Raw genomic sequence first — 23,161 nt, 5'->3', positions numbered from 1 at the left:
ATCAGTTCGTAGGGGACATGCTGCCGCAATTGTAGTGTTTGTGTACAGCCAGTAGCAAGTTTAGGTAGTCTTAAGTTGCGATCACAGTGTGGTATAATGATGATGCGCATTGCTAGGCCGAGAGCCCCACCTGCAGGAAGCACGACCACCTGGTGCAGGTCTTTTTAGTTGACACCACTTTGACAACTTGCATGCCAATGAGGAGGAAATGATGATGAAGACAACACAACATCCAACCCTCGAGTGGAGAAAACTCCGACCCATCCACCCACTGGGCTGACCACTCAGCTATGGAGGCGGATACCCTCTTTGCACACCGATAGAGCAGCTTTCTCGGTTGTGCTGGCTTCATGCTTGAGTACTATAAGATGAAAGAGACAGGTGGTTTGACATACACTTGCTTTGTTATGTGGTGGCACAAGTACCATTGTGTAGACTTTTAGTTTCTCAGAAGTCTTGCTGCCTAAGACTACATGGGTCATGTGGATGTCATCAACAACATGCTGTGTGGGGAAGTGTAGTGTTTGTGGACAGGTTTTACATCAAACTGACCTACAATTGAAACATCATGTGATTGTTTGGGATGCCCTGGAAAGAAAATGTATATTCTATGTACATTGTATTGTATTGTATTTTTTATTGGTCCTGTTGTCTACATAGCAGCTTACGCATGAGACATTGGGCAAATCAAGTTATAAATATACAGGCTGATAAATATTCTTCAATGGAGTAAAAGCAGTGATGACTTTAGAAATTTTCCAAATGTATTGACCTCTGTAATAGCTTTTATGTTTTCAGGAAGTTTGTTATAAAGCTTAACTCCCATGTGAAAAGTACCTTTTTGGCACAGTACTGTGCTGATTTGAGTCATATGTAAGTTTCTGTTTTGTCCGATAGAGTGATCATGTATATCACAGTTTTTTTTGCAGTCTCCAGTCCTTACCTATTATATTTAATTTAAAGAACAAAAGGGTTTCCATAATGTATACACATGGTAATGGAGGAATACCAGATTTCTTAAGCAGGGGTTTACAAGAGTCTCTAGGCTTGCACCCAAACAAGATTCTTTTTTGTAGTTCAAAAGTGCTATTAGCTGTTTTAGAGTTTCCCCAGAAGGTGACCCCATATCTAAGACGAAAATGAAAGTACACATGATATGCGTCCAATACTGTTTTCTCACTACAGCATGATTTTAATGAACAAAGAAGGTAACATGTTTTGCCCAGTTCTGCATCGAGATATTCAATACGCTTATTCCATCTGATGTTACTCAGCAGCCAAAGTACTAAGAGTTTGGTTTCAGTATTGTTACCGACTGGTTCGTCATCGATAGCGACTGATGGGATAAACATGTCCTTGTTAGGAACATTGCAGAATTTTAGAGCAATGGCTTTCTTACTGTTTATTACAAGCTGATTACTCTGTGCCCAGCTGCTAAGTTGTTTAGTTCCGCATTTACTGTCTGCTGTAACTGTTCGTCGTTGTCTCCTTTTAGTACAAATGTGGTGTCATCTGCAAATATGATTGTTTTGTGTGCATCAACATTTAAGCTTAGATCATTTATGTACAGAAGAAACAGAAGGGGTCCCATTACTGATCCTTGGGGTACACCACATTTGATTTGTTTATAGTCAGATAAGTTATTAGATACAGTTTTTAGTTCAATATTTGTGTGCTTGATGCACACTGCCTGCTTACGATTAGTCAGGAAGGAACTGATCCACTTCTTGGACAGACCTCGAATACCATATCTTTCAAGCTTTGATAGCAGAATTTTATGGTCCACCATGTCAAAAGCTTTTGACAAGTCAATAAATACTCTTACCCCTATTGTTTCCTGTGTGTTGTTTTTTTTTTTTTTTTTTTTTTTTTTTTTTTTTTTTTTTTTTCCCAATCAGGTTTAGGATGGAATTGATGCACTCATAGACAGCAGTTGTCGTTGACCTCTTATTTCTGAATCCATGTTGTTCATTACATAGGATGCTGTTTTTATTTATAAATTTCATAAGTTTGTCATACATAACTTTTCCCAGTACTTTAGAGATGCAGGAGGAAATTGTGATGGGTCTGTAGTTGTTTACATTGTCTTTATCCCCCTTTTTTATATACAGGAATAACTTTTGATGTTTTCAACACATTGGAGACAGTGCCTGCCTGAAGTGAGCAGTCACATAAGTGTGTGAGTACTTCTGTTAGGTTTGATGCGCTCTTCTTCAACATTGTTGCAGGTATACCATCAATACCTGCCTATTTGGAATTTTTTTAGTACTTTTATCGCTTTAGCTACTTCATCTTGTGAAACAGAACTGATGTACATTGATCCTCTACATGCACTTATTTTATATTCATTTGCCTGGGTGCTCTTGAAGTAACATATTATCAGCAACACCTATGAAAAAGTTGTTAAATGTGTTGGCTACTTGCAAGAGGTTTGTTACTTTTTTTATTTTCATGTGATAGTGTTATATTTTTGCAAGATTGTCTGTATTCTCCACATTCTTTTTTTATAACACTCCACATAGCCTTTGATTTATTAGCTGAGTTATAAATGATTTCATCATTATGCATTATTTTTGCTGCTTTTAATACTTTTATTAATATTTTGGAGTATTTTTTATAGTATGCGCGTACTTCAGATGAGGAACTTTTTGAGTTACATATTTCATGGAGTAGTCTTTTCTTCTGGCATGAAACCCTTATTCCCTTTGTGATCCAGCTGTTTGTTCTAGAGTTTCACCGTATGGTTAATGTTTTCAGTGGAAATGCAAGTTCAAAGAAATGGGTTAATGTATCAATGAAAGTGTTGAATTTTTCATGTATATTGTTCTTTTTGTACACTCCTAGCCATTTTTCTTTCTGTAATAAGTTGTTGAAGTAGTTAACATTATGCTGATTATAACTTTGGTATGCTGTTCTGAAAGACATGTTGTCAATAATACTGCCTTGTACTTTTATGCTAATATTTGAGCAATATGGCCACTAAAACCTGCATTGAAAATTTTTAGTGAGGTGTTGTGTAAACTATTCTTGACTAGAAACTGATTAAGAGCTGTTTGGCAAGTTTCTGTTACTTTGGTAGCTGCATTTACTTCAGCCTTTAAATTGTAGGACGTTACAAGGCTCAAAATGGTCTCCCTATTTCCACTATTCGTGAGGAAATCAATATTGAAGTCACCACAGATTATCAATTCACAATCCTTTTTATTTACTTCATTTAGTAATGACTCCATTTTGTTTAAGAAAAGTTCAAAATTCCCGGATGGTGGTTCGGTAAACTGTAGCAATAAACAGGTTGAACTGAGTAATTTTATAGCTGCAGTTTCATAATCCTTTTCGACATTGTCCTAGTTAAGTTAGGTAGTGTAAAAAAAATCTACATCATCCTTTGTGTAAATTGCTACATCACCCTGCTTGCTGTTTATCCTGCAGTAGTAAGCAGCCAAAACAAATTTGTTTATTTTCGTATTCTGGATTAATTCTGGGTTAAGCCAGTGCTCAGAAATGCATAACACTGAGATATCATTAAGTTCATGTGTTAACAGTACGTTAATTTCATCGATCTTATTACGCAGGGATGGCACATTATAGTGATAAATTTTTAGTTCGGGCGTATTCACGATTTGGTAATTGGGAATCATATTTACAGCATCACGTACCTCTAGTTTAAATTAGGAATGTCAGCAGTGTTGTATTTTCGTTCTTCTTTCTTGTTTATTTTGTTTTCCTCGCTGTTGTTGGAAGGATGATTAGGAAGCTGATAGATTGTTGTATACCTATATTTCTTGTTAGTTTGTACTAGTGGGTGTACATTCATGTATACACTTCACACTCGGGTGGTGTTACAACCTTACTAGTGTGTGTTCTTTCCATTACCTTGGTTAGCCTTCCCTTTAATTCAAGTGCAAATGTTTCAGACCACTTTCATATTGAAAGTCTGCTGCTGCTTTCTTATATCAACATTGTTACTGTTTCATTTATTGCTACTTATTGAAAACAGTTTGCTACTATGGAGACATTGAATTAGTTCAAGTAACCACATGTGAGATAATACTGAAGTAAATAAGCATTTAAATATGAAGGTGGGGGTGTTGTAAATGTAACTAGAATTCCTTCCCTGTGGGTAGAGTGGTATTAGTGTCAGGTTTTATTAGGTACCTCTGTTACGCATCGCATTGATACAGTTGACCTACTGTTGGCCACCTCGGTTTGGTCAGAGTACTTGTTTTCATTCACGTATTGACATATTTTAATTTATTGTATCCTCTATTATGAAAATGTTTGTCTTAGGTTCCTCTTCAGTCTAGGGAACATAAAGAAGTCGGAGAGATCTGTAGTGCTTTCTGTTTATGCTGATTAACTTTTTTTTTCCCCCCAGGTTCATGGTGGCCTGATTTAAAGATCACACACATGACACCATGTCTCATTGCCTGTAGTGATATTTGGCAGAAACTTAATGTTAGCGCATTGATCTTTCATACCCACAAAAGCAAAATTACTGAACATCTGCAACATGATTTATGAAAAACGAAGAAATTGCATTCTGTCCTACATGGCATTTCTTATGATAAGCAGTAGTGTGATTCAGAATTGGGTTTAGTACAGGCACCTGGCAAGAGAACCTGTAACTGCCTCCTCTCTGCTCACACAAAAGGATAGTTATTCTTGAGTTACTCCTCGAAAATGGAGACGAAATATACTGAAGAGCTAAAAAACTTGTACACCTGTCCAATATTGTGTAGGGTTCCCGCAGAAGTGCCGCAATACGAGGCGCCACGGACTCAACTAATATCTGAGGTAGTTCTGGAGGAAACTGGCACCATGAATCCTGCAGGCCTGTCCATAACCCTGCAAGAGTACAGATTTCTTCTGAACAGCACATCGCAATGTGTCCCAGATATGATCAATAATGTTCATGTCTGGGGAGTTTGGTGGCCAGTGGAAGTGTTTAAACTCTGAAGGGTGTTCCTGGAGCCACACTCTTGCAATTCTGTATGTATGATGTGTCGCATTGTCCTGCTGGAATTGCCCAAGTCCATCGGAATGCACAATGGGCATTAATGGTTGCAGGTTATAAGACAGGATACTTACATATGTGTCACCTATCAGTCATATCTAGACGTATCATGGGTTCCATATCACTCCAACCGCACACACCCCACATCATTAGAGCCTCCACCAGCTTGAACAGTCCTCTGCTGACATGCAGGGTCCATACATTCACGAGGTTGTCTCCACCTGTACATGTCCAGCCGCTCAATACAATATGAAATGAGACTTGTCCGACCATGCAACATGTGTTGACGGGCCCAGGCAAGGCATAGAGCTTCGTGTCATGTAGTCATCAAGGGTACACGAGTGGATCTTTGACTCCGCAAGCCCATATCGATGTTGTTTCGTTTAATGGTTCAAAAACGCTGCCACTAGTTGATGGCCCAGCATTGAAATCTGCAGCAGTTTGCGGAAGGCTTGCAATTCTGTCTCATTGAATGATTCTCTTCAAACGTTGTTGGTCCTGTTCTTGCAGGATCTTTTTCCAGTCGCAGTGACTCATCAAGTAGTTGCACAGGAAAATCCCCACTTCATCACTGCCTCGGAGATGCTATGTCTCATTGCTTGTGCACTGCGCCAACTATAACATCATGTTGAAACTCAGTTAAAACTTGATAACCTGCCATTGTAGCAGCAGTAACTGACTAACAACTGCACCAGACACTGGTTGTCATATATAGGCAGCTGACCGCAGCGCCGTTTTCTGCCTGTTTATATATCTCTGTATTTGAATATGCATACCTATACTAGTTTCTTGGGCACTTCAGTGCAGTTACTGCTATAATGCTCATGTTCAGTAAAAAAAACAGAACACCTGGAAGGACTAGGGACAGGACATTCATATTCACAGGACATATACATTAGTATGTTTTGCAGAAATAATTAGCATTTCAGTCACCTCACTTCAGCATGTGTCCTGTTGCCTAGTAGGCACAGGGTCTGCCGTAGGCAGATAACTTCTCCCACACGTGATGGTGGAATCGACACGTATAAGGTGTGAATGGCATCCTGTGACATAGTCGTGCATGCTGCATTCACCTGCTTCCATAGTTCATCTGTGGTGATTGGCATTGGATTACAGTGGTGCACTGTCGTTTCACCATATTCCATGCATTTTTGATTGGTGACAAGTCTGGTGATCTGGCGGGCCAGAGCAAAATGCTGACATCCTATGACACCAAGAAGGCACATATTCGTGCAACATCATGTGGTCTTGCATTGTCTTGCTGAAAAATGGCTTCGGGGGTGTTGTGCGGAATGGGTATGACTACAGGTCATAGGATGTCCAGCACTTAGATCACACTGGTAACAGTGCCCAGGACATATCTGCGGTGAACGAAAAAGCAGCCATCATTTTCAAACAAACAGAAACTGAACTGAAAATACTATCTGGTGTCAGTCTGCCCTCTGTGACGTCATACCATCATCACTGCCGTCTAAATGTGTTTCTGCATGTTTATCAGTGGTAGGCGGAGAAGTGGACGACTTGCACGTAACCCGTGCCATAATAACGGTGTTTAACTGTCACATCTGATACTGTACAATGTGTTCCACTGGAGTGTCAAAGCCGAGGAGGATGCAGATCTGTCCTACAGTGCCATTCGGATAAGATGTCAGATCTTCTCGGAGTGGTGGTCTGGGTGGTGAAACCTGACCCATCTCGTCGTGTTCTGTGGCCTTCTGTGAAACATTAGGTGCACACCTGTTGCACTGCCAAAACACTTTGTCCTACAGAGCAGCAATTTCTCGTTTGATGCATCACATTCTCTCATGACAATAACATGCCCTTTTTCAAACTCATTGATTTGACAGTACGGTTCGCACATATGCTTGAGAGGCGTCCTGCACATTTGCTCAAGTCACACTGATCCATTACCTTCAGTTTATAATAGAACCCAGTGTGTTGTTCTCGACAGCGAGTGTTCATCAGAGACAAGGGTATCGTCAGGAGTGACCCAGGGAAGTACAATAGGATTGCTATTGTTCTCTGTATACATAAATGATTTGGCTGAAAGGGTGGGCAGCGGTCTGCAGTTGTTAGTTGATGATGCTGTGGAGTATGGTAAGGTGTCGAAGTTGAGCAACTGTAGGAAGGTAAGAGATGACTTAGACAAAATTTCCAGTTGGCGTGCTGCATGGCAGCTAGCCCTAAACATGGAAAAATGTAAGTTAATGCGAATGAGTAGCAAGATCAAACCTGAAATGTTCGGATACAGTATTACTAGTGTCCCGCCTGACATAATCAAGTCGTTTAAATATCTGGCTGTAACATGGCAAAGCGATATGAGGTGGAATGAGCATGTGAAAAATGTGGTAGGGAAGGCAAATGGTTTATTGGGAGAACTTCAGGAAAGAGTGGTTCACTTGTAAAGGAGACTGCATAGACGATGCTGGTGTGACCTATTCTTGAGTACTGCTTGAGTGTTTGGGATCCATACTGGGTTGGAATGAACGAAGACATCAGTTCAGAGGTGGGCTGCTAGATTTGTTACCCGTAGGTTCTAACAACATGCAAGCATTATGGAGATGCTTCAGGAGCTCAGATGGGAATCCCTGGAGGGAAGGCGACGTTCTTTTTGAGATACACTTTTGAGAAAATTTAGAGAACCTGCATTTGAAGGTGACTGCTGAATGATTCTACTGCCGCCAGTATACATTGTGCGTAAGGAGCACGAAGATAAGATATGAAAAATTAGGGCTCATACGGAGGCATACAAGCAGTTGTTTTTCCCACGCTCTGTTTGCAAATGGAACAGGAAAGGAAATTACAAGTAGTGGTATAGGATTCCCTTCGTCACACACCATATGGTGGCTTGCAGAGTATCTATTTATGTGTAGGTGTAGAATGAGAGCCTCGGGTCCATTTTACTGGTAGATGATGATGTGCCACAATATCAATGTTGACCTTGAACCCACAGGCTTCACATATTGGTTCAAATGCTAATCATTTCTGCAGAACATACGAATGTACAAGTCCTGTGAATATGAACATCCTGTCTTCATAGTTCTCACCTAGGAAAGTAGTAGTCCTTTTTTAGAGCAGGGAGAGAACTTGAAAGAAACACGAGATAGATAAAAATAAAAAGCAGATGACAACCTGGTCACGGAACATTTATTTGTATGCTTATGGGTTAGGTTACAGATGTTGAGAGAAGTTATGCACTCCTGTATTAGTGAGATTGTCTTTTTATGGTGTAGTTGAAACCATAATTATAAATGTGAAAGTAAGTCCTCTGTGTTACATTTTCCCACTAAAGTGCTGAATAAAATGCGATGAAATCAGCTATGGAAATAGCTTGAACTGTGAGGAAGAACGTAGGCTACTTAAAAAAAGAAATTGAACCCTAATAAGAGGGTGAACTTCTCCTGCTTTTATGGAAGTGACTGTAAATTGTGTTAAACAGTTATTAAATTTGATGCATAATGCAGTCGTTGCATAATGTCTAGCTACTTCAGTAGAACGGAGCATAGCTGCATGCTCCTGCCATTGCCCATTGCCCTTCCACACATCACTTGGCAGTGGCATGCTACTCATGCTGCTGTGTCATGCATTGGAGCAGTTTGGGGAAGAGGGTTGGGGTGCACATCATGAGCTATACTTACCCGAACAGGCAGACATGTGAAGGCAGCTGATGTGCTGCACACACAATAGCTTACTTAAGCACTATCATTCACCATAATAAGGCTACTGATATGAGAGTGCAGCCAAGGATAACTGATAGTAAGTAATTTGGACATGCTGTGTTTCTGGCCACATTTGATCCCCCTATTCCATTTATGTCTTTGTGCTTCTTGAAATTAGTATTTCCACACAGTACTCAACGAAAATTAAAATCTGAACACAGTCTGTTTACCATGTCTACTTATTTTATTCCATAAGACATTTGCTCTTCCCACTTTTTTTTTTTTTTTTGCAGGAAGGTATGATTATCTCTGATTGACTTGATCACAGGCTCCATCTTTTCTTTTCCTCCTTCAAAGGATGAATTTAAATTTCCAGTCCTTTTGCCCGGAGTTCTGTGTTGTGAATGTATTTGTATCACAATGAATGTACTTTCATTGACTTCCTTTCCTGATGTAAGATAGAAAACTGGTTGAAAAACTGTGTTATTTATTATATTTGTGCCATCTTATTTTGTAGATCTATTTACCCACATATTATTGGGTGTACAATAAACAGTGCTCAATTAAGAATGGTACAAGACTGAGAAGTAATTTGTCAGTGAGTCCATATGCACTTTGAAAGCATGATGAATTGATTTAGACAGACACACACACACACACACACACACACACACACACACACACACACACACACACGAAATTGTTCACATATATGAAATTGTTCATTTTTCTCATCATTTTTTAAAAATGATTTTAGATTATCTATAGAGGCCCTTTGTTTGTTTTATAGGAGAATCTGGGAAACACACGGGAAGAAGTGGAACGACTGCAGTTACACCTTCGGAAAGCTGGCACATTTGTTGGATCATATGCATCTGAATTGCGCAATGAGCTAGCAGCGTTACGTGGTCTAGTTCTGGCGGAGCTTGCCCAGTTGTCGCACACTGCTAATGAGCTTGCTGTAGCTGCTGCAGCCGACAGGGATGGGGCTGTTCAAAGGCTCACAGTAGACCATGAACTTGAGATGGAAGCTCTTAGGCGTGATGCAGCAGCAGCGGCAGATGCGAGGGATGAAGAACTGCGTAGGGTTAGAGATGTTAGTATGCCTGTTGCCTTACTAGCACTTTGAAGTTAAAAGTAAGGTTATTGTAGCTTTTATTTATTTAAAGAATTACATCCTGTGTACCAGGTTGGTAGTTTAAACAATTTTTTTTATAAGCCTACACACTAGTTTCAAATATGTGCCCATTCTCAAGTGCATAACGGATGTAGATGCATCATCTTTATCAGTAGTATAAAATGTAACAATATTATGGAAGGAAAGTTGCTACTCACCATATAGTGGAGATGCTGAGTCGCAGATAGGCACAACGCCATTCAGTTACAAACTAGCTTGTAGAGTTTATTAATATACTCGTACAAAGTAACCGCCTGATGAAAATGAAGTCATTACTTTTAAATTCATCATAAGTAGTAATTTTTATGTATATTGAGAAAAAAACACTTAGAAATGTTTTCTTCCTCCATATGTACCTAAAGATAGGTAACTTGTCTCACAATACTAGGCAGTATAGGAGAGTACCTTGCTTATTTTGCTTGTAACCAAATGTATGTATGAAATTAATATTCTTTGTCTTCTTGAATTTGTGAGAAGATACAAAAAGTAATTTTATTTCTAAAAATGTGAGGATTCAGTACAAACAAATAATTCTGAGCCTTCACCTTTCCTGTTAGTCTTGTGTGTATACACCTTGTATCTTGACATTTTACTGTGTCCCATATCCAGTTATTTTATTTGCTTCCTGCTATTTCAAAATTGGAATACATTTTTCAGATTTTTAGTGATTTTGAAGGCACTTTAGTAAGTATAGGCAATTCTTTGTCTTCTTCTGTGCCATGACCTTCCATTTTTTATTTATATTTTCCTGGTGTAGAGCACTAAATTTTGTGTCTTTAAAAGTTGCTGTGTGGAATTTTACAATTACTTGACTCCTAAGAGAAGCGTAAAGAATTTATTGCTGGCTTGTTCTTTCTGCTTCACTGACAAATTTCTTAGCAGAACCAGTTAATTTATATTTCACTTAATATCAAGCAACATAAGACGTTTACTAACATCTGATTTTTGTGTACCTACAGTGCAGTGATATGATGTCTAAATAAGTGCTTTAAACTTGTTTCTGTTTGATGGTGTGTGGCTATAACAGCTTCAGAATTATCTTTCACGGTTTAGTGGGTACATATTTACATGTTGTGCAAAGTTTGGTATTTCCTCTTAAGTGAAAATATTTTACTTACTCCATATCACAGAAGATCATTTCACTTAGGATCTGCAGTATCTAATTTTTGCAGTGGCTTTTGTATTATATGCACAAGCATTTACTGTAATGTCTGTTTGTTTGTATTTTGTAGGAGTTGAGCACCAAGGAAGAAAAAGCAGTAGCAGCACATTCCGATCTTGTAGCTCAGCTTAGCGCTATACAGGCAAAATTGGAGACTGAAATATCTCATCGACAAGAATTGCAATCTAAGCTAGATGCCTTCGAGCTAGAGAAGCAGCGTGCTCTCAAGGAACTGTCTGATAGACTGACACATGATTACAAGACTGAGCTGGAGGGTCTGCGTTCCAGGTTTAGGCTTATGACAACTACTTCCATGGAACGCAGCCCCAGTGACAGCAGTCTTGAAAGAATAGAGGTTTGTACAACTATTAATTTTACCCCAATAAAATAAGTTGTTCTGTAAACACTTAAATTTTGGTGGTCCAAGATGATGATCTGCTATGAAAGATACTGTGAATTGTATGTATTTTTATATTACCATTGTCTACCCTCTCCATCCATTATGCAAGCTCATAATGTATATGAAACTGTTACTTGCTATCATAACATTTGCAGGTTGGTATTTGACTTTGAGTTAGATTGTCAGATTGCACTATAACTGACTTTCTTACCCACAGATGGGAATATCGTCGTGGAAAACAAGACTGCGAAGTAGCTTGAGTGTGTTTTGAATGTGGTTCTTCTTTTACTCTTTTCAGTTTTTTTAATAAGTCACGGAGTGTTTAAAAAAATGGAAAAAAATGCTACTGACTACCAACCTAAGCAAACCCATAATAATACCAAGCGAGGTGGCGCAGTGGTTAGCACACTGGACTCGCATTCGGGAGGACGACGGTTCAATCCCGGGTCCTGCCATCCTGATTTAGGTTTTCCGTGATTTCCCTAAATCGCTTCAGGCAAATGCCGGGATGGTTCCTTAGAAAGGGCAAGGCCGATTTCCTTCCCCACCCTTCCCTAATCCGAGCTTGTATTCCGTCTCTAATGACCTCGTTGTCGATGGGACGTTAAACAGTAATCTCCTCCTCCTCCAAACCCATAATAATATTTGCTTCATGCAGAAACTCGGTATCTGTTTTCATTGGAAAGGTATGGCATCGTGAAGATGAAAATGTGATGACCATAATGAAGAATATCAGTTACTTGATATTGCCTCTGTTCGTAGTGGCTGTTGTCATTTTCATAATAGTGAACTCTTCCACTCATAATCCTAAACGCTTTGTGACATTCCAGCCCAACAACCACTCTATTGTATCATGTTAGGAGCAGGCTGCATTACTGCCACTTAATACTCGCATATAAATGTGAGCCAACTAGGACTTGATTTGACAATATAAACAAACTTTTTGGCATTATGTCTCCTAACAACTTCGGCAGCGAATAGCACCTGACCTCCTTCCACAACTGGTTCAAAATATATCTCCTCGGTCAGGAGTCAACACGCAGTAAATGTACACCTCAAGCGCGACAGTGAAAAATTGAATTTAACATACTAAACACAAAATACTTGATGTGCCTACTTTTCAGCACTTATGTAATGTAAGAGCATACAATATAGTGAACCACATATAGGAAACATGCAAAATGGAAAATTATTTTTCTCTAGTTAAGTAAATCAAAATTTAATTTAAAAGGCAAAGTCCCTAGAATCAGTGTAAAATGACTACTGGAACATGAGAGGAAAAATTCAACGATCTGCACAACGTGGGTATCATTCAAAGACTGTTATTGTGTTATTTTCATTAATGCCTCTAAATTCCATAATAAATTTTTAATGGTGTTTGGTGACCACTGGTCCCCAAATTAGTTGATCAACAACTTATCTGTATAGTTGACGCACCACTTTGCAACTGTGTAGTGTTTTTTTGGGAACAGCATTTCACTAAATATTGAGGAGCAGTCACATGTACAAAATGCCATATAGCTAATATTAATGTCTGTAAAAAAATTGGTTTCGTATGGCATAAATTACTGATATTAGTAATAGCCAGAAAAGTGAAACTAAATATTTTAAGATATACCGTTTTGTAAGTCTGAACATTTATTGCAAGCAAATCAGATTTTGAGAGCTTACACACTCGTAGCCATATGCTTACCACCTGAATGCTAACTGTTATATGTAGGTATTGACTTAACCGTTGTTGCTGCTGCATATCTAACGATCCACAACTTTAGCCAATGCTCAATTATAACTAACTTGAACGATGTGTTTTAAGTCAGTCAGCTGCTTGGGAAATCATTCCAGTTAACTGTGCAATCACCTAACAATCAGCTATATCTAACGTATGAGTTACTAATTCATGATGATTTTAACCATTTTCAGTGTATATATAATGACAATATTATTGCTTCTCACCATATAGTGGAAATGTTGGGTCACAGACACGCATGGCAGAAAGACTGCTAAACAAATCAGCTTTTGACAAAAAAGCCTTCTCTCTCTCTCTCTCTCTCTCTCTCTCTCTCTCCCTCTCCCTCCCTCCCTCCCTCCCTCCCTCCCTCCCTCCCTCCCTCCCTCCTCAATTTACTAAATAATAGGATGTTACAATCCTAGAGAAGATGTACCTATTTAGTTTTTCAAAACCAAACAAAGATTATAAATACATACTACTGGAATACGGTAGGTAAAAGCCCTCAAATAAAGGTACCTGACAAGTGAAGCTCCTGACAGTTTTGAAAATAACAAGTTATGACTTATCTCTTTAAATACCTGCATACCTTAAAAGGGCATCCCAACTTACAGGAAGCCATGGAAATGTAGAAGAGTAATCACGAGGTAGACTATCAGTTTTACACTTGGAGGAAACAGATTTCACTTATAGTAAACTCCTGTTTATCCGAAATGATTGGAATGGTGGCTGGTTTGGATAACGAAAATTTCGCATAAACCGAAGTCCCTGTTTTCACGTGTGAAATACCCCCAATTTGCGTCAATATTGCGAAATATGATCATAAAGTGTGCGTGGGGTAAATTGATATGGTTGTGAAAATGCCTGCATGTTTTTGACTGAAAAAATTGTGTTGACATGTTAAAAAGGCACCAGAGTATGATTGAAAAACCAAAGTTTTTAAAAACTGAATAACAAACCTCATTTATTTTACATTCTTACAGAAAAAAATCCGCCTTATTTGCCAGCAGAAAGAAACAGAAGTTTTAATTTTATTACCTACACTTTTTAATAAAAAATAAACTACTGTACAAAATGATGAAACAAATCTAGAGATTACTCAAAGGAATGAAAAGTTTGTATAGAGGAACTTTAAAAAAACTTTAAACTTACGGATGTTGAAGATCTAAGACGCTGCATTAGAATTTATTTTCTGGTAAAAAGGTATGCAATTTTTTCTCTCTCTCTCTCTCTCTCTCCCCCCCCCCCCTTTTTTTTTTTTTTTTTTTTTTTTTTTTTTTTTTTTTTTTTTTAAAAAAAAAAGAAACTTTCATTGTGACAATATACCTCAAACGTTGGAAACGAACAATTTCATTATAATTACCTCCTCCTGTAGGCTGATGTACTCCAGTGCGGTTTGGATTGCTTCGTAACTGACCGTATGAGGAATCTCTTTCTCTGCTGCGTCATCACACACACATTCTCCGGACACTTTCTGATTGGTTGCATTTGGACGATTTCTTCCTCAGGGAAATAAGTCGTTTTCCATCCACTCTTCAACATTTTCAAAGTTCGCATCTTCATAACCCGGTAGCTTCTCTAGTAAACTCACCAAAATTACGTCATTTTCATCTGTTTCTGGCATGTCAGCTTGAATTTCGGTGTTGCCTCCTTCTTCCCACCACTGATGAGTTGCCTTATGATCTAAGAAGTTTTTTTCCCAAGACCTAACGAGAGAAATTGGAGGATTAGATTCCAAGCCTCAGCAATCCAATGAATGACACTTAAAACATTGATTTTTTTAAGAGCTTGCACAAAATCGTTTTCAGAATCAATCACACCGATTAATTATTCCAGCAGTTTGCCTGTAATGTTTTTTTATTGCCTCAAGAACACCTTGGTCCATTGGTTGCCGTAGAGATGTGACATTTGGTTGGAGACACACAACTTTGATATCCCCATCTTGCAGATCATCTGGGTGAGTAGGAGTGTTGTCCACAAGGAGTAGCGCTTTTCAATGAAGTCGATTTTCCTCTGTGTATTTTTCTACAGCTGGAACAAACTCTGCCTGGAATCACTCTTTGAAGATGGCAACATTCATTCGTGCCTTAGACTCATTCGTGTACCACAGTGGCAAAGGTTTATCAGCTGATTGCTGTCTAAATGCTCTTTGTTTATCGGATTTGCCAGTTAAAGTAAGGCACATATTATGATTGGTAGTGACATTACTGCATGTGAGGACAGTAACTCTTTCTTTGCATTTTTATGTCTGGATGTCATTTTTTTCTTGTTTAGAGGCAAGGGTTTTTGCTGGCAACATTTTGCAATTCAACCTGGTTTCATCAGTTGTATAATCTCCTTTGTCTATGATAGTGTGCAGTTTCTTCTTAAAATCAGCGATAGCAGCTTCATCCCAGTGTAGTGATTCGCCGCTGATGGGCATTTAATGAATGCCACGCTGCTTTTTACACAGATCCAGCGAGCCATCACTTCCGAGGAATTCTTGCTCCTTTCCTTCAGTCAGCTCATAAAAAGCCATTGCTTTCTGATGAAGTAGAGGACCTAAAACTGGCATAAAATTGGCTCTTATTTGTTCATGCCCCAAAAGTAAGGCCTCTTCTAAATGAGCATGTGCACCTTTTCTCATTGTTTTTAAGAGATTTCACTGCTCTGCCTGATGCTCGGATGGAACAAAATTTTTCAATTGCTGTTTGATTTGTCTTCCAGTCAGTAATCATACTCCTACTGACTTTCAGATCTGCAGCAACTTTCGTGGGTGGTTTACCAGCATCAATTCTCTGCAAAGTGCGAAGCTTTTGTTCCAATGAGATGACATTCTTTTTTTGTTTTGCGCTTGTAGTCACATTCAGCATTTTGTTACTGAGTCTTTTTTGGCTTTCAACCACTTTTATTTCTGAGCATTTTAAAGCATGTTTTGCGAGCATGGAACATTACATTGAAAACACACAGATACACGACTTGACAACATTCGAGAAGCACTAGACAAAGCTTTTGACTTTTGAAATCAGGCTGTGGCAGCCATTGAATGAAAGAATCCGATACCTCTACCTCTCTCCCCTGTCCTACACTACCCCATGCGGCAACACAACAGTGCCTTGTATGTTCACTGTTAAACTGTTAAATGCTCGGCTTCGTCTGATGTACTGACAACAGGCGGAAAGTGTTTGGCACCACACTCTCATTGTCGGTTTCGACAAGGCTACGTCGTGCTGCATAGAGCAGTACTATACATACTGTACTTCTAAGGAGTTCCAATAGATGGCCATGGCATGATATCACACAATACAAACAAGAAACACGCTAAAACTTCAACCAAAACATGCATGAATTGTCGACTCTGGGATTTTGATATGCGCCAGTGCACTGGTTAACAGCAGACTGCTGAAACACACCACTGAATACATGGCTCCAGGTGCAGACAAGTTGAAACTTGTCAAGTGTCAGTCTAGCTAGCCAAAAGCTTAGCGGTGCCATGCGTCAGACGTGGCCAATGTGAGCCGCGAAAATAGGAAAAATTTGTTCAGATAAAGTGGATTCCGGGTAAATGTATATTGTTAGTGGAACTCGAGCACAGAGTCTTAAATGACATAGCCTACGGGCATGGGAAGGGACATATAACTTACTTCCTTAAAACATTTATGCATAACAGAAGATATGGTGCAGTGTGAGACTGAATTAAATGGTTATAGTAAAGATTTGTGAAATAAGAGTAAAAATGAAAGACCTACAAGATGAAAGTTCCTAGCTGGGTGTCCCTAGTAACACAGACAGACTGCTAAACTAATGAAACATCACAATTAACATAGTAACAGAAAAAACGTATACAAGAATAATCCAGAAAGTAATGCCCCACATTTATTTTTCTCAGCTAACAACAATTTTGCAAATATGAAATGTTAGGTACAAATTCTTTAGTTTCCTGAGTGTGCGTACAAAATTCAATTTCTTGCAACAGATGGTGCAACAGCAGCAATTTTTCAAAATGTTTCTATAAATGATGTACATCACAAGTAGTCTGTCAGCATTGAATTTTATCACTGTGGTGAAATAAACTGTATTTGCAAACATTTGTGTGGAATCCATGGAGCATCTGCAGTTGACAGAAGTATGTTCAGTCCTTGTCTCTGCGCACTGAGGGTGAGGCCGTCCGAAGGCGATTTGGCAGAGCTCTTTGATTTGCAGCACATTCGCAACACATTATGACTTGGCAGTTGGCACTGCTGCTGTCAATAAGCAAAGCAATTGTGGATGCAGTTATCTGCACTCTTGGATACTCTTAACGTTTGTGCAAGGTGGGTACCATGCTGTCTTACAGTGGAACACACATCTCACAAAAAAAAAAAAATTCTGAGTTGTTGCAACATTTTGAAACTAGGGAGAGGCCTCCTTGTCCCTGGCTTGTGACATGTTATGAAAGCTGTGTTCACCATGTTCAACACAACACAAAAAGGCATCATGGAAGTGATGTCATCCTCATTCAACACAGAAGGAAAAAATCAGAGCAGATGCTTCTACCAGTAAGATCATGATGACTTTGTTTTGGTACTGTGAGGGTGTGATTTTCTTCAGTGTGATACCAAGAGGCAGTACTGTTAATTTCGAGACATATGTGAACACAACTACTATGATCAAAACTTTTTCCGCCACCTTTGGCTCCATAACAACCTACGAGATGTTTTGGTCCAAAACAGTATCGCTTGGCCTCCTACAAGTATGAGGTTTCCTGAACAAGTCATGAAACTGGGCTAGACAGTGTTCGCTCATCCACTTTACATCCCTGACCTCTCCCTTTCTGACTGCAATTTATTTGAGTAATTAAAGGATAGCATTTATGGTAGGTTTTTGTGTACAGTAAGGTTATGCCTCTGGCAGTGAAGAAATGGCTTGGTGAGCAGAACAAGAATTGGTACAAACTAGGCACACGCCCTTGTGTGTAGCTAAAGAAGGGCAATAGAACTGTGAGGAGATTACACGGAAAAATAGGCTATGTAAATGAAATATCATTCTTTCATATGTGGAATTTTCATTGTGTGCCATATACAATTATTAAATGGAGGCAAAATGTGGGGTATCACTTTCTTGGTGACTATTGTACCTCTGTTTCAACACAGATATTACCATTTATCTGCACGTGTATACAGAGCGTTCACCAGTTCTGCAATCCAAGGAGATAGCAGTTAGTATCTTGTCAAGTACTTTTTCTCCACATAAGTTTCCAAAAGAAATTTGACAGGACACTATATAAATAAAAGAAACAAAAGAGTTTGGAATTAATTTCTGTCAGAAAGTGTTCTGATGCAGACTGCATTTCATAGAAGCATATACGACACTGTTTCATATGTACATACACATCTTTGAGGATATAATATAAAATCATCACAATTTATTCACACTATTTTTCAACAAAGTCTTGCCACAAAGTTGCAAGATCTAATTTCAGTTAAACAATCCATGAGAAGGTGAGCAGTTTGTTAATTGCGAGCATTTGTGAAATGTCTGAATGTATGAGTAAGTACAAAATTCTGTTGGCATTAGTGGCCATCTGTTAATGTATTCCATGTTGGCTGTCATCTTGGGACAGTCATTTGATGTTTGTTCAATGATTTTTCTGATGCTTAACCCAGCACAATTGACTAACATTCTCAAAAGACTCACTCTCCATTGATTGTGGCTGACAGGAGCCAAGCCAGTGGCCAGATCTTCACTGTACTGTACAATCCACACTATTGTCCACAGTTGTCATTTCTGTGGTCTTATTCTGTAGCTGCTCCATAATTTGTTATAATGTTGGTTTGTCCCGAAGCTTCTGGATCCTAGACTCCTGTGCTACACTGAATATTGGAGGAACTACTGTGATGACTATGGTACGCTTCTCATGGATATTGATATGGAGAGGACATCTAACCTCTGGCCAAGATCTTGACTGAATCTTTGAGAATACCAGCTACTTGTGCTGTGGAACTGTCAGAAAAAACATTAAACAAATGTCTGCTGACGATTCTGAAATGTAAACCAAGGCAATATGTCCCCCCTGCGGGTCCGGGGATTAGAATAGGCCCGCGGTATTCCTGCCTGTCGTAAGAGGCGACTAAAAGGAGTCCATCCCCCTCACGGGGGTAGTTAGCGCCTGCGTCTGGAGACGGACGGTTCCACGACCTATCATCGTGGTCTTTTTGGTTTTTCACTTCTCGTTTCTTCCTTCCTTTTGTTGGTTCCTTTCTTTGCTCTTCTCCACCTCACTGTCTTCCTTACTCTTTCCCTTGACTTCTCCTTGCCTTCTCATTGCCTTTTTCTCCTTGCCTTCTCATTGCCTTTTTCTCCTTGCCTTCTCATTGCCTTTTTCTCCTTGCCTTCTCATTGCCTTTTTCTCCTTGCCTTCTCATTGCCTTTTTCTCCTTGCCTTCTCATTGCCTTCTTCTCCTTGCCTTTTCATTGCCTTCTTCTCATTGCTTTCTCATTGCCTTCTTCTCCTTGCCTTCTCTGGTCTCCGCTTCGGCGTTTAAGACAGTCTGTCCTCTTTCTCCCTCTCTCTTCTTTTTCCTCTTCTTCCTTCCTCCCTGTGTGTGCCTGAAGGCCGACCCACGCGTTCGCACGCGTAGCTGGTGACGGGGTAACGCGTAATTCCCCGCCCTGGGTAGACATGTAAGGCACGCGCGTACCCCCTGGTAAAGGCCAGGCCCGGGGAGGGGTGATTGCCTGAGCTGATACCTTCTGACCATGCCGATTGGTCCCTCCGTCTGTTTCTCGGGAGGTGTGACCTGAGGTGTAAACATTCACCTAAGGCGGGAGTGCCCTCTGAGAGGGTCCCCACAAGGAAGGAGCGCGCCATCGGAGACGCTGGCAATCATGGGGGATTCCTCCGCAATGGATTCTACTCCATCTCTTTCGACTTCGACCCAAAAACGGAAACGTGACCAGCCAACAGTGACAAAAGTACTACCGCCTGCCCCACAGTTCCTCGTAGTTTCTCGATCTGAGGACGGAAAGGATTTTTCCTCTGTCAACCCTTTCGTTATTCAGAAGGGCGTAGATGCCATAGCCGGATCTGTCAAATCTTGTACCAGGTTGCGTAACGGCACCTTATTACTAGAAACTGATAGTGCCTTTCCGGCACAAAAACTGCTTCGGGCCACCCTCCTGTACACGTTCCCTGTCTGGGTGGAGGCCCACCGAACTTTGAATTCGTCTCGAGGTGTAGTCTATACTAGCTCCCTCGACGGCTTGACTAACGAGGAGCTTCAATCATTCCTCGCTGAGCAGGGCGTGACGGCTGTCCATAGGGTCATGAAAAAGGTCAACAATGACCTTGTACCGACCCGGACAATTTTCTTGACCTTCGATAGTGTTAAGCTGCCATCGCGCATCAAGGCGGGCTACGAGGTTATTTCTGTTCGCCCCTATGTCCCGACACCTACGCGCTGCTACCAGTGTCAGCGTTTCAATCACACTCGACAGTCTTGTTCCAATGCAGCTAAATGTGTCACTTGTGAGAGGGATGCCCATGAGGGTGACTGTCCACCTCTGTCTCCTCGTTGTGTGAACTGTCAGGGTGACCATGCCGCATCCTCCCGCGACTGTCCTGTCTATAAGGAAGAACGCTGTATCCAAGAAATTCGGGTCAAAGAGAAAGTGTCCACCTCGGCTGCTCGCAAGCTATTGGCTAGTAGGAAGCCCACGTTGCTCCCAGCGGGGAAATACAGTACTGTCCTCGCCTCTCCTCGGACTACCCGGGAGGTAGCAACCCAGACATGCGATCTGACCTTCAGCACCACGATCGTCCGTTCGGCCAGTGCTAAGATCGCGCGGTCGACGTCTCCTCTTCCTCCCATCACCCCACAGACACGAGCACCTTCCTCAGCTTCTACTAAGACGAAGACATCGAAGTCAGATGCACGGGCCTTCAAGAAGGAACCATCCCGTGCAGACTTCCTCCGTACCTCGACGTCCCAGCCTTCGACCGGTACTTCCACTACACGTCCTTCCAAAAAGGCGCATAGGAAGCACAGTTCTCCTTCTCCGCCACGGCGCATTTCTTCTCCTGCGCCACCCAGCGGTTGCCGCCCCAGGCCGTCATCCGTTTCGCCTGGCCGCACCGCTGGTAGCCGTACATCTGGCCGTTCACTGGCGGAGGAAGCTCCCCCTCCCGGCCATCCTCCCGAGATGGCCGATGACCCTATAGACCCGATGGACGATGACTGTCCGCCTACTGATAGCGGCGGCAGTGCTCGCTCGAAGCCAGGCCCTAAGCGGCCTTCGAGGTGACCACTTCTCTCATCTTCCTTTTCTTACGATGGCACTTATTCACTGGAATATTCGCAGCATTCGCTCCAACCGAGAGGACTTGAAGTTGCTGCTCCGCTTGCACCGTCCGCTCGTCGTAGCCCTCCAGGAAACGAAGCTACGCCCATGCGATCAAATTGCCTTGGCACGCTACACCTCTGTGCGTTTTGACCTACCCCCTGTGGTAGGTATCCCAGCTCATGGAGGGGTTATGTTGCTGGTCCGGGATGATATTTACTACGATCCCATCACGTTGCACACCGGCCTGCAGGCAGTTGCCATCCGCATTACTCTCCCCACTTTTACGTTTTCCTTTTGTACCGTTTACACTCCATCGTCATCTGCCGTTACCAGGGCAGACGTGATGCAACTTATTGCTCAGCTACCTGCACCATTTTTGTTAACTGGAGACTTCAATGCCCACCATCCCCTTTGGGGCTCTCCAGCATCCTGCCCGAGGGGCTCCTTGTTAGCAGACCTTTTCGACCAGCTCGATCTTGTCTGCCTCAATACTTTTCTTTCGGACACATCTCACACCTATTCCCATTTAGACCTCTCTATATGTACTCCCCAACTTGCACGCCGGTTTGAGTGGTATGCACTTTCTGATACATATTCGAGCGACCACTTCCCGTGTGTTATCCATCTCCTGCAGCATACCCCCTCTCCGTGCTTCTCTAATTGGACCATCTCCAAGGCAGACTGGGGGCTCTTCTCTTCCAGGGCGACCTTTCAGGATCAAACCTTTACAAGCTGCGATCGTCAGGTCGCACACCTCACGGAAGTCATTCTCGCTGCTGCTGAATATTCCATCCCTCACCCCCCTTCTTCTCCACGTCGCGTACCGGTCCCCTGGTGGACCGCAGCATGTAGAGACGCTTTACGTGCTCGTCGACGTGCTTTACGCACATTTAAACGCCACCCTACAGTGGCGAATTGTATCAATTATAAACGATTACGTGCTCAGTGTCGTCGTATTATCAAAGAAAGCAAGAAAGCCAGCTGGGCTGCTTTCACAAGCACCTTCAACAGTTTTACTCCTTCTTCTGTTGTCTGGGGTAGCCTGCGCCGGCTATCTGGCACTAAGGTCCACTCACCAGTTTCTGGCTTGAAGGTCGCGAATGACGTCCTTATGGCCCCTGAGGCTGTCTCCAATGCCTTCGGCCGCTTTTTCGCAGAGGTTTCGAGCTCCGCTCATTACCACCCTGCCTTCCTCCCCCGCAAACAGGCAGAGGAGGCTAGGCCACCTAACTTCCGCTCCTCGAATTATGAAAGCTATAATGCCCCATTCACCATGCGGGAACTCGAAAACGCACTTGGCCGATCACGGTCCTCTGCTCCAGGGCCAGATTCTATTCATATTCAGATGCTGAAGAACCTTTCTCCTGCGGGTAAAGGTTTTCTTCTTCGTACATACAATCGCATCTGGATTGAGGGACATGTTCCCGCATGCTGGCGCGAGTCTATTGTTGTCCCGATTCCTAAGCCGGGGAAGGACAAGCACTTGCCTTCCAGTTATCGACCTATCTCGCTTACCAGCTGTGTCTGTAAAGTGATGGAGCGAATGGTTAACTCTCGATTGGTTTGGCTGCTCGAGTCTCGACGCCTACTTACCAATGTACAATGTGGATTTCGTAGGCGCCGCTCTGCTGTTGACCATCTGGTTACCTTGTCGACCTTCATTATGAATAACTTCTTGCGGAAGCGCCCGACCGCGGCTGTGTTCTTTGATTTGGAGAAGGC

General features: G+C 41.5%; 1 protein-coding gene across 4 annotated transcripts in view; it reads left to right on the top strand.

The window, feature by feature from the left end:
- LOC124797852 (RB1-inducible coiled-coil protein 1) overlaps nt 1–23,161 on the top strand; it is a 338,295-nt gene that overhangs the window by 251,192 nt on the left and 63,942 nt on the right. For all 4 annotated transcript variants that reach the window (XM_047260916.1, XM_047260918.1, XM_047260917.1 and 1 more), the window contains exons 13-14: nt 9,464–9,769; nt 11,083–11,367. In XM_047260916.1, coding sequence (XP_047116872.1) covers nt 9,464–9,769; nt 11,083–11,367 — 591 coding nt within the window. The remainder of the gene's footprint in view (nt 1–9,463; nt 9,770–11,082; nt 11,368–23,161) is intronic.

Source organism: Schistocerca piceifrons, chromosome 5, assembly GCF_021461385.2.
Source record: "Schistocerca piceifrons isolate TAMUIC-IGC-003096 chromosome 5, iqSchPice1.1, whole genome shotgun sequence".
Classification (NCBI taxonomy): domain Eukaryota; kingdom Metazoa; phylum Arthropoda; class Insecta; order Orthoptera; family Acrididae; genus Schistocerca; species Schistocerca piceifrons.
Note: the sequence above shows the minus strand (reverse complement) of the source record. Positions and strands in the feature narration are given on the sequence as shown.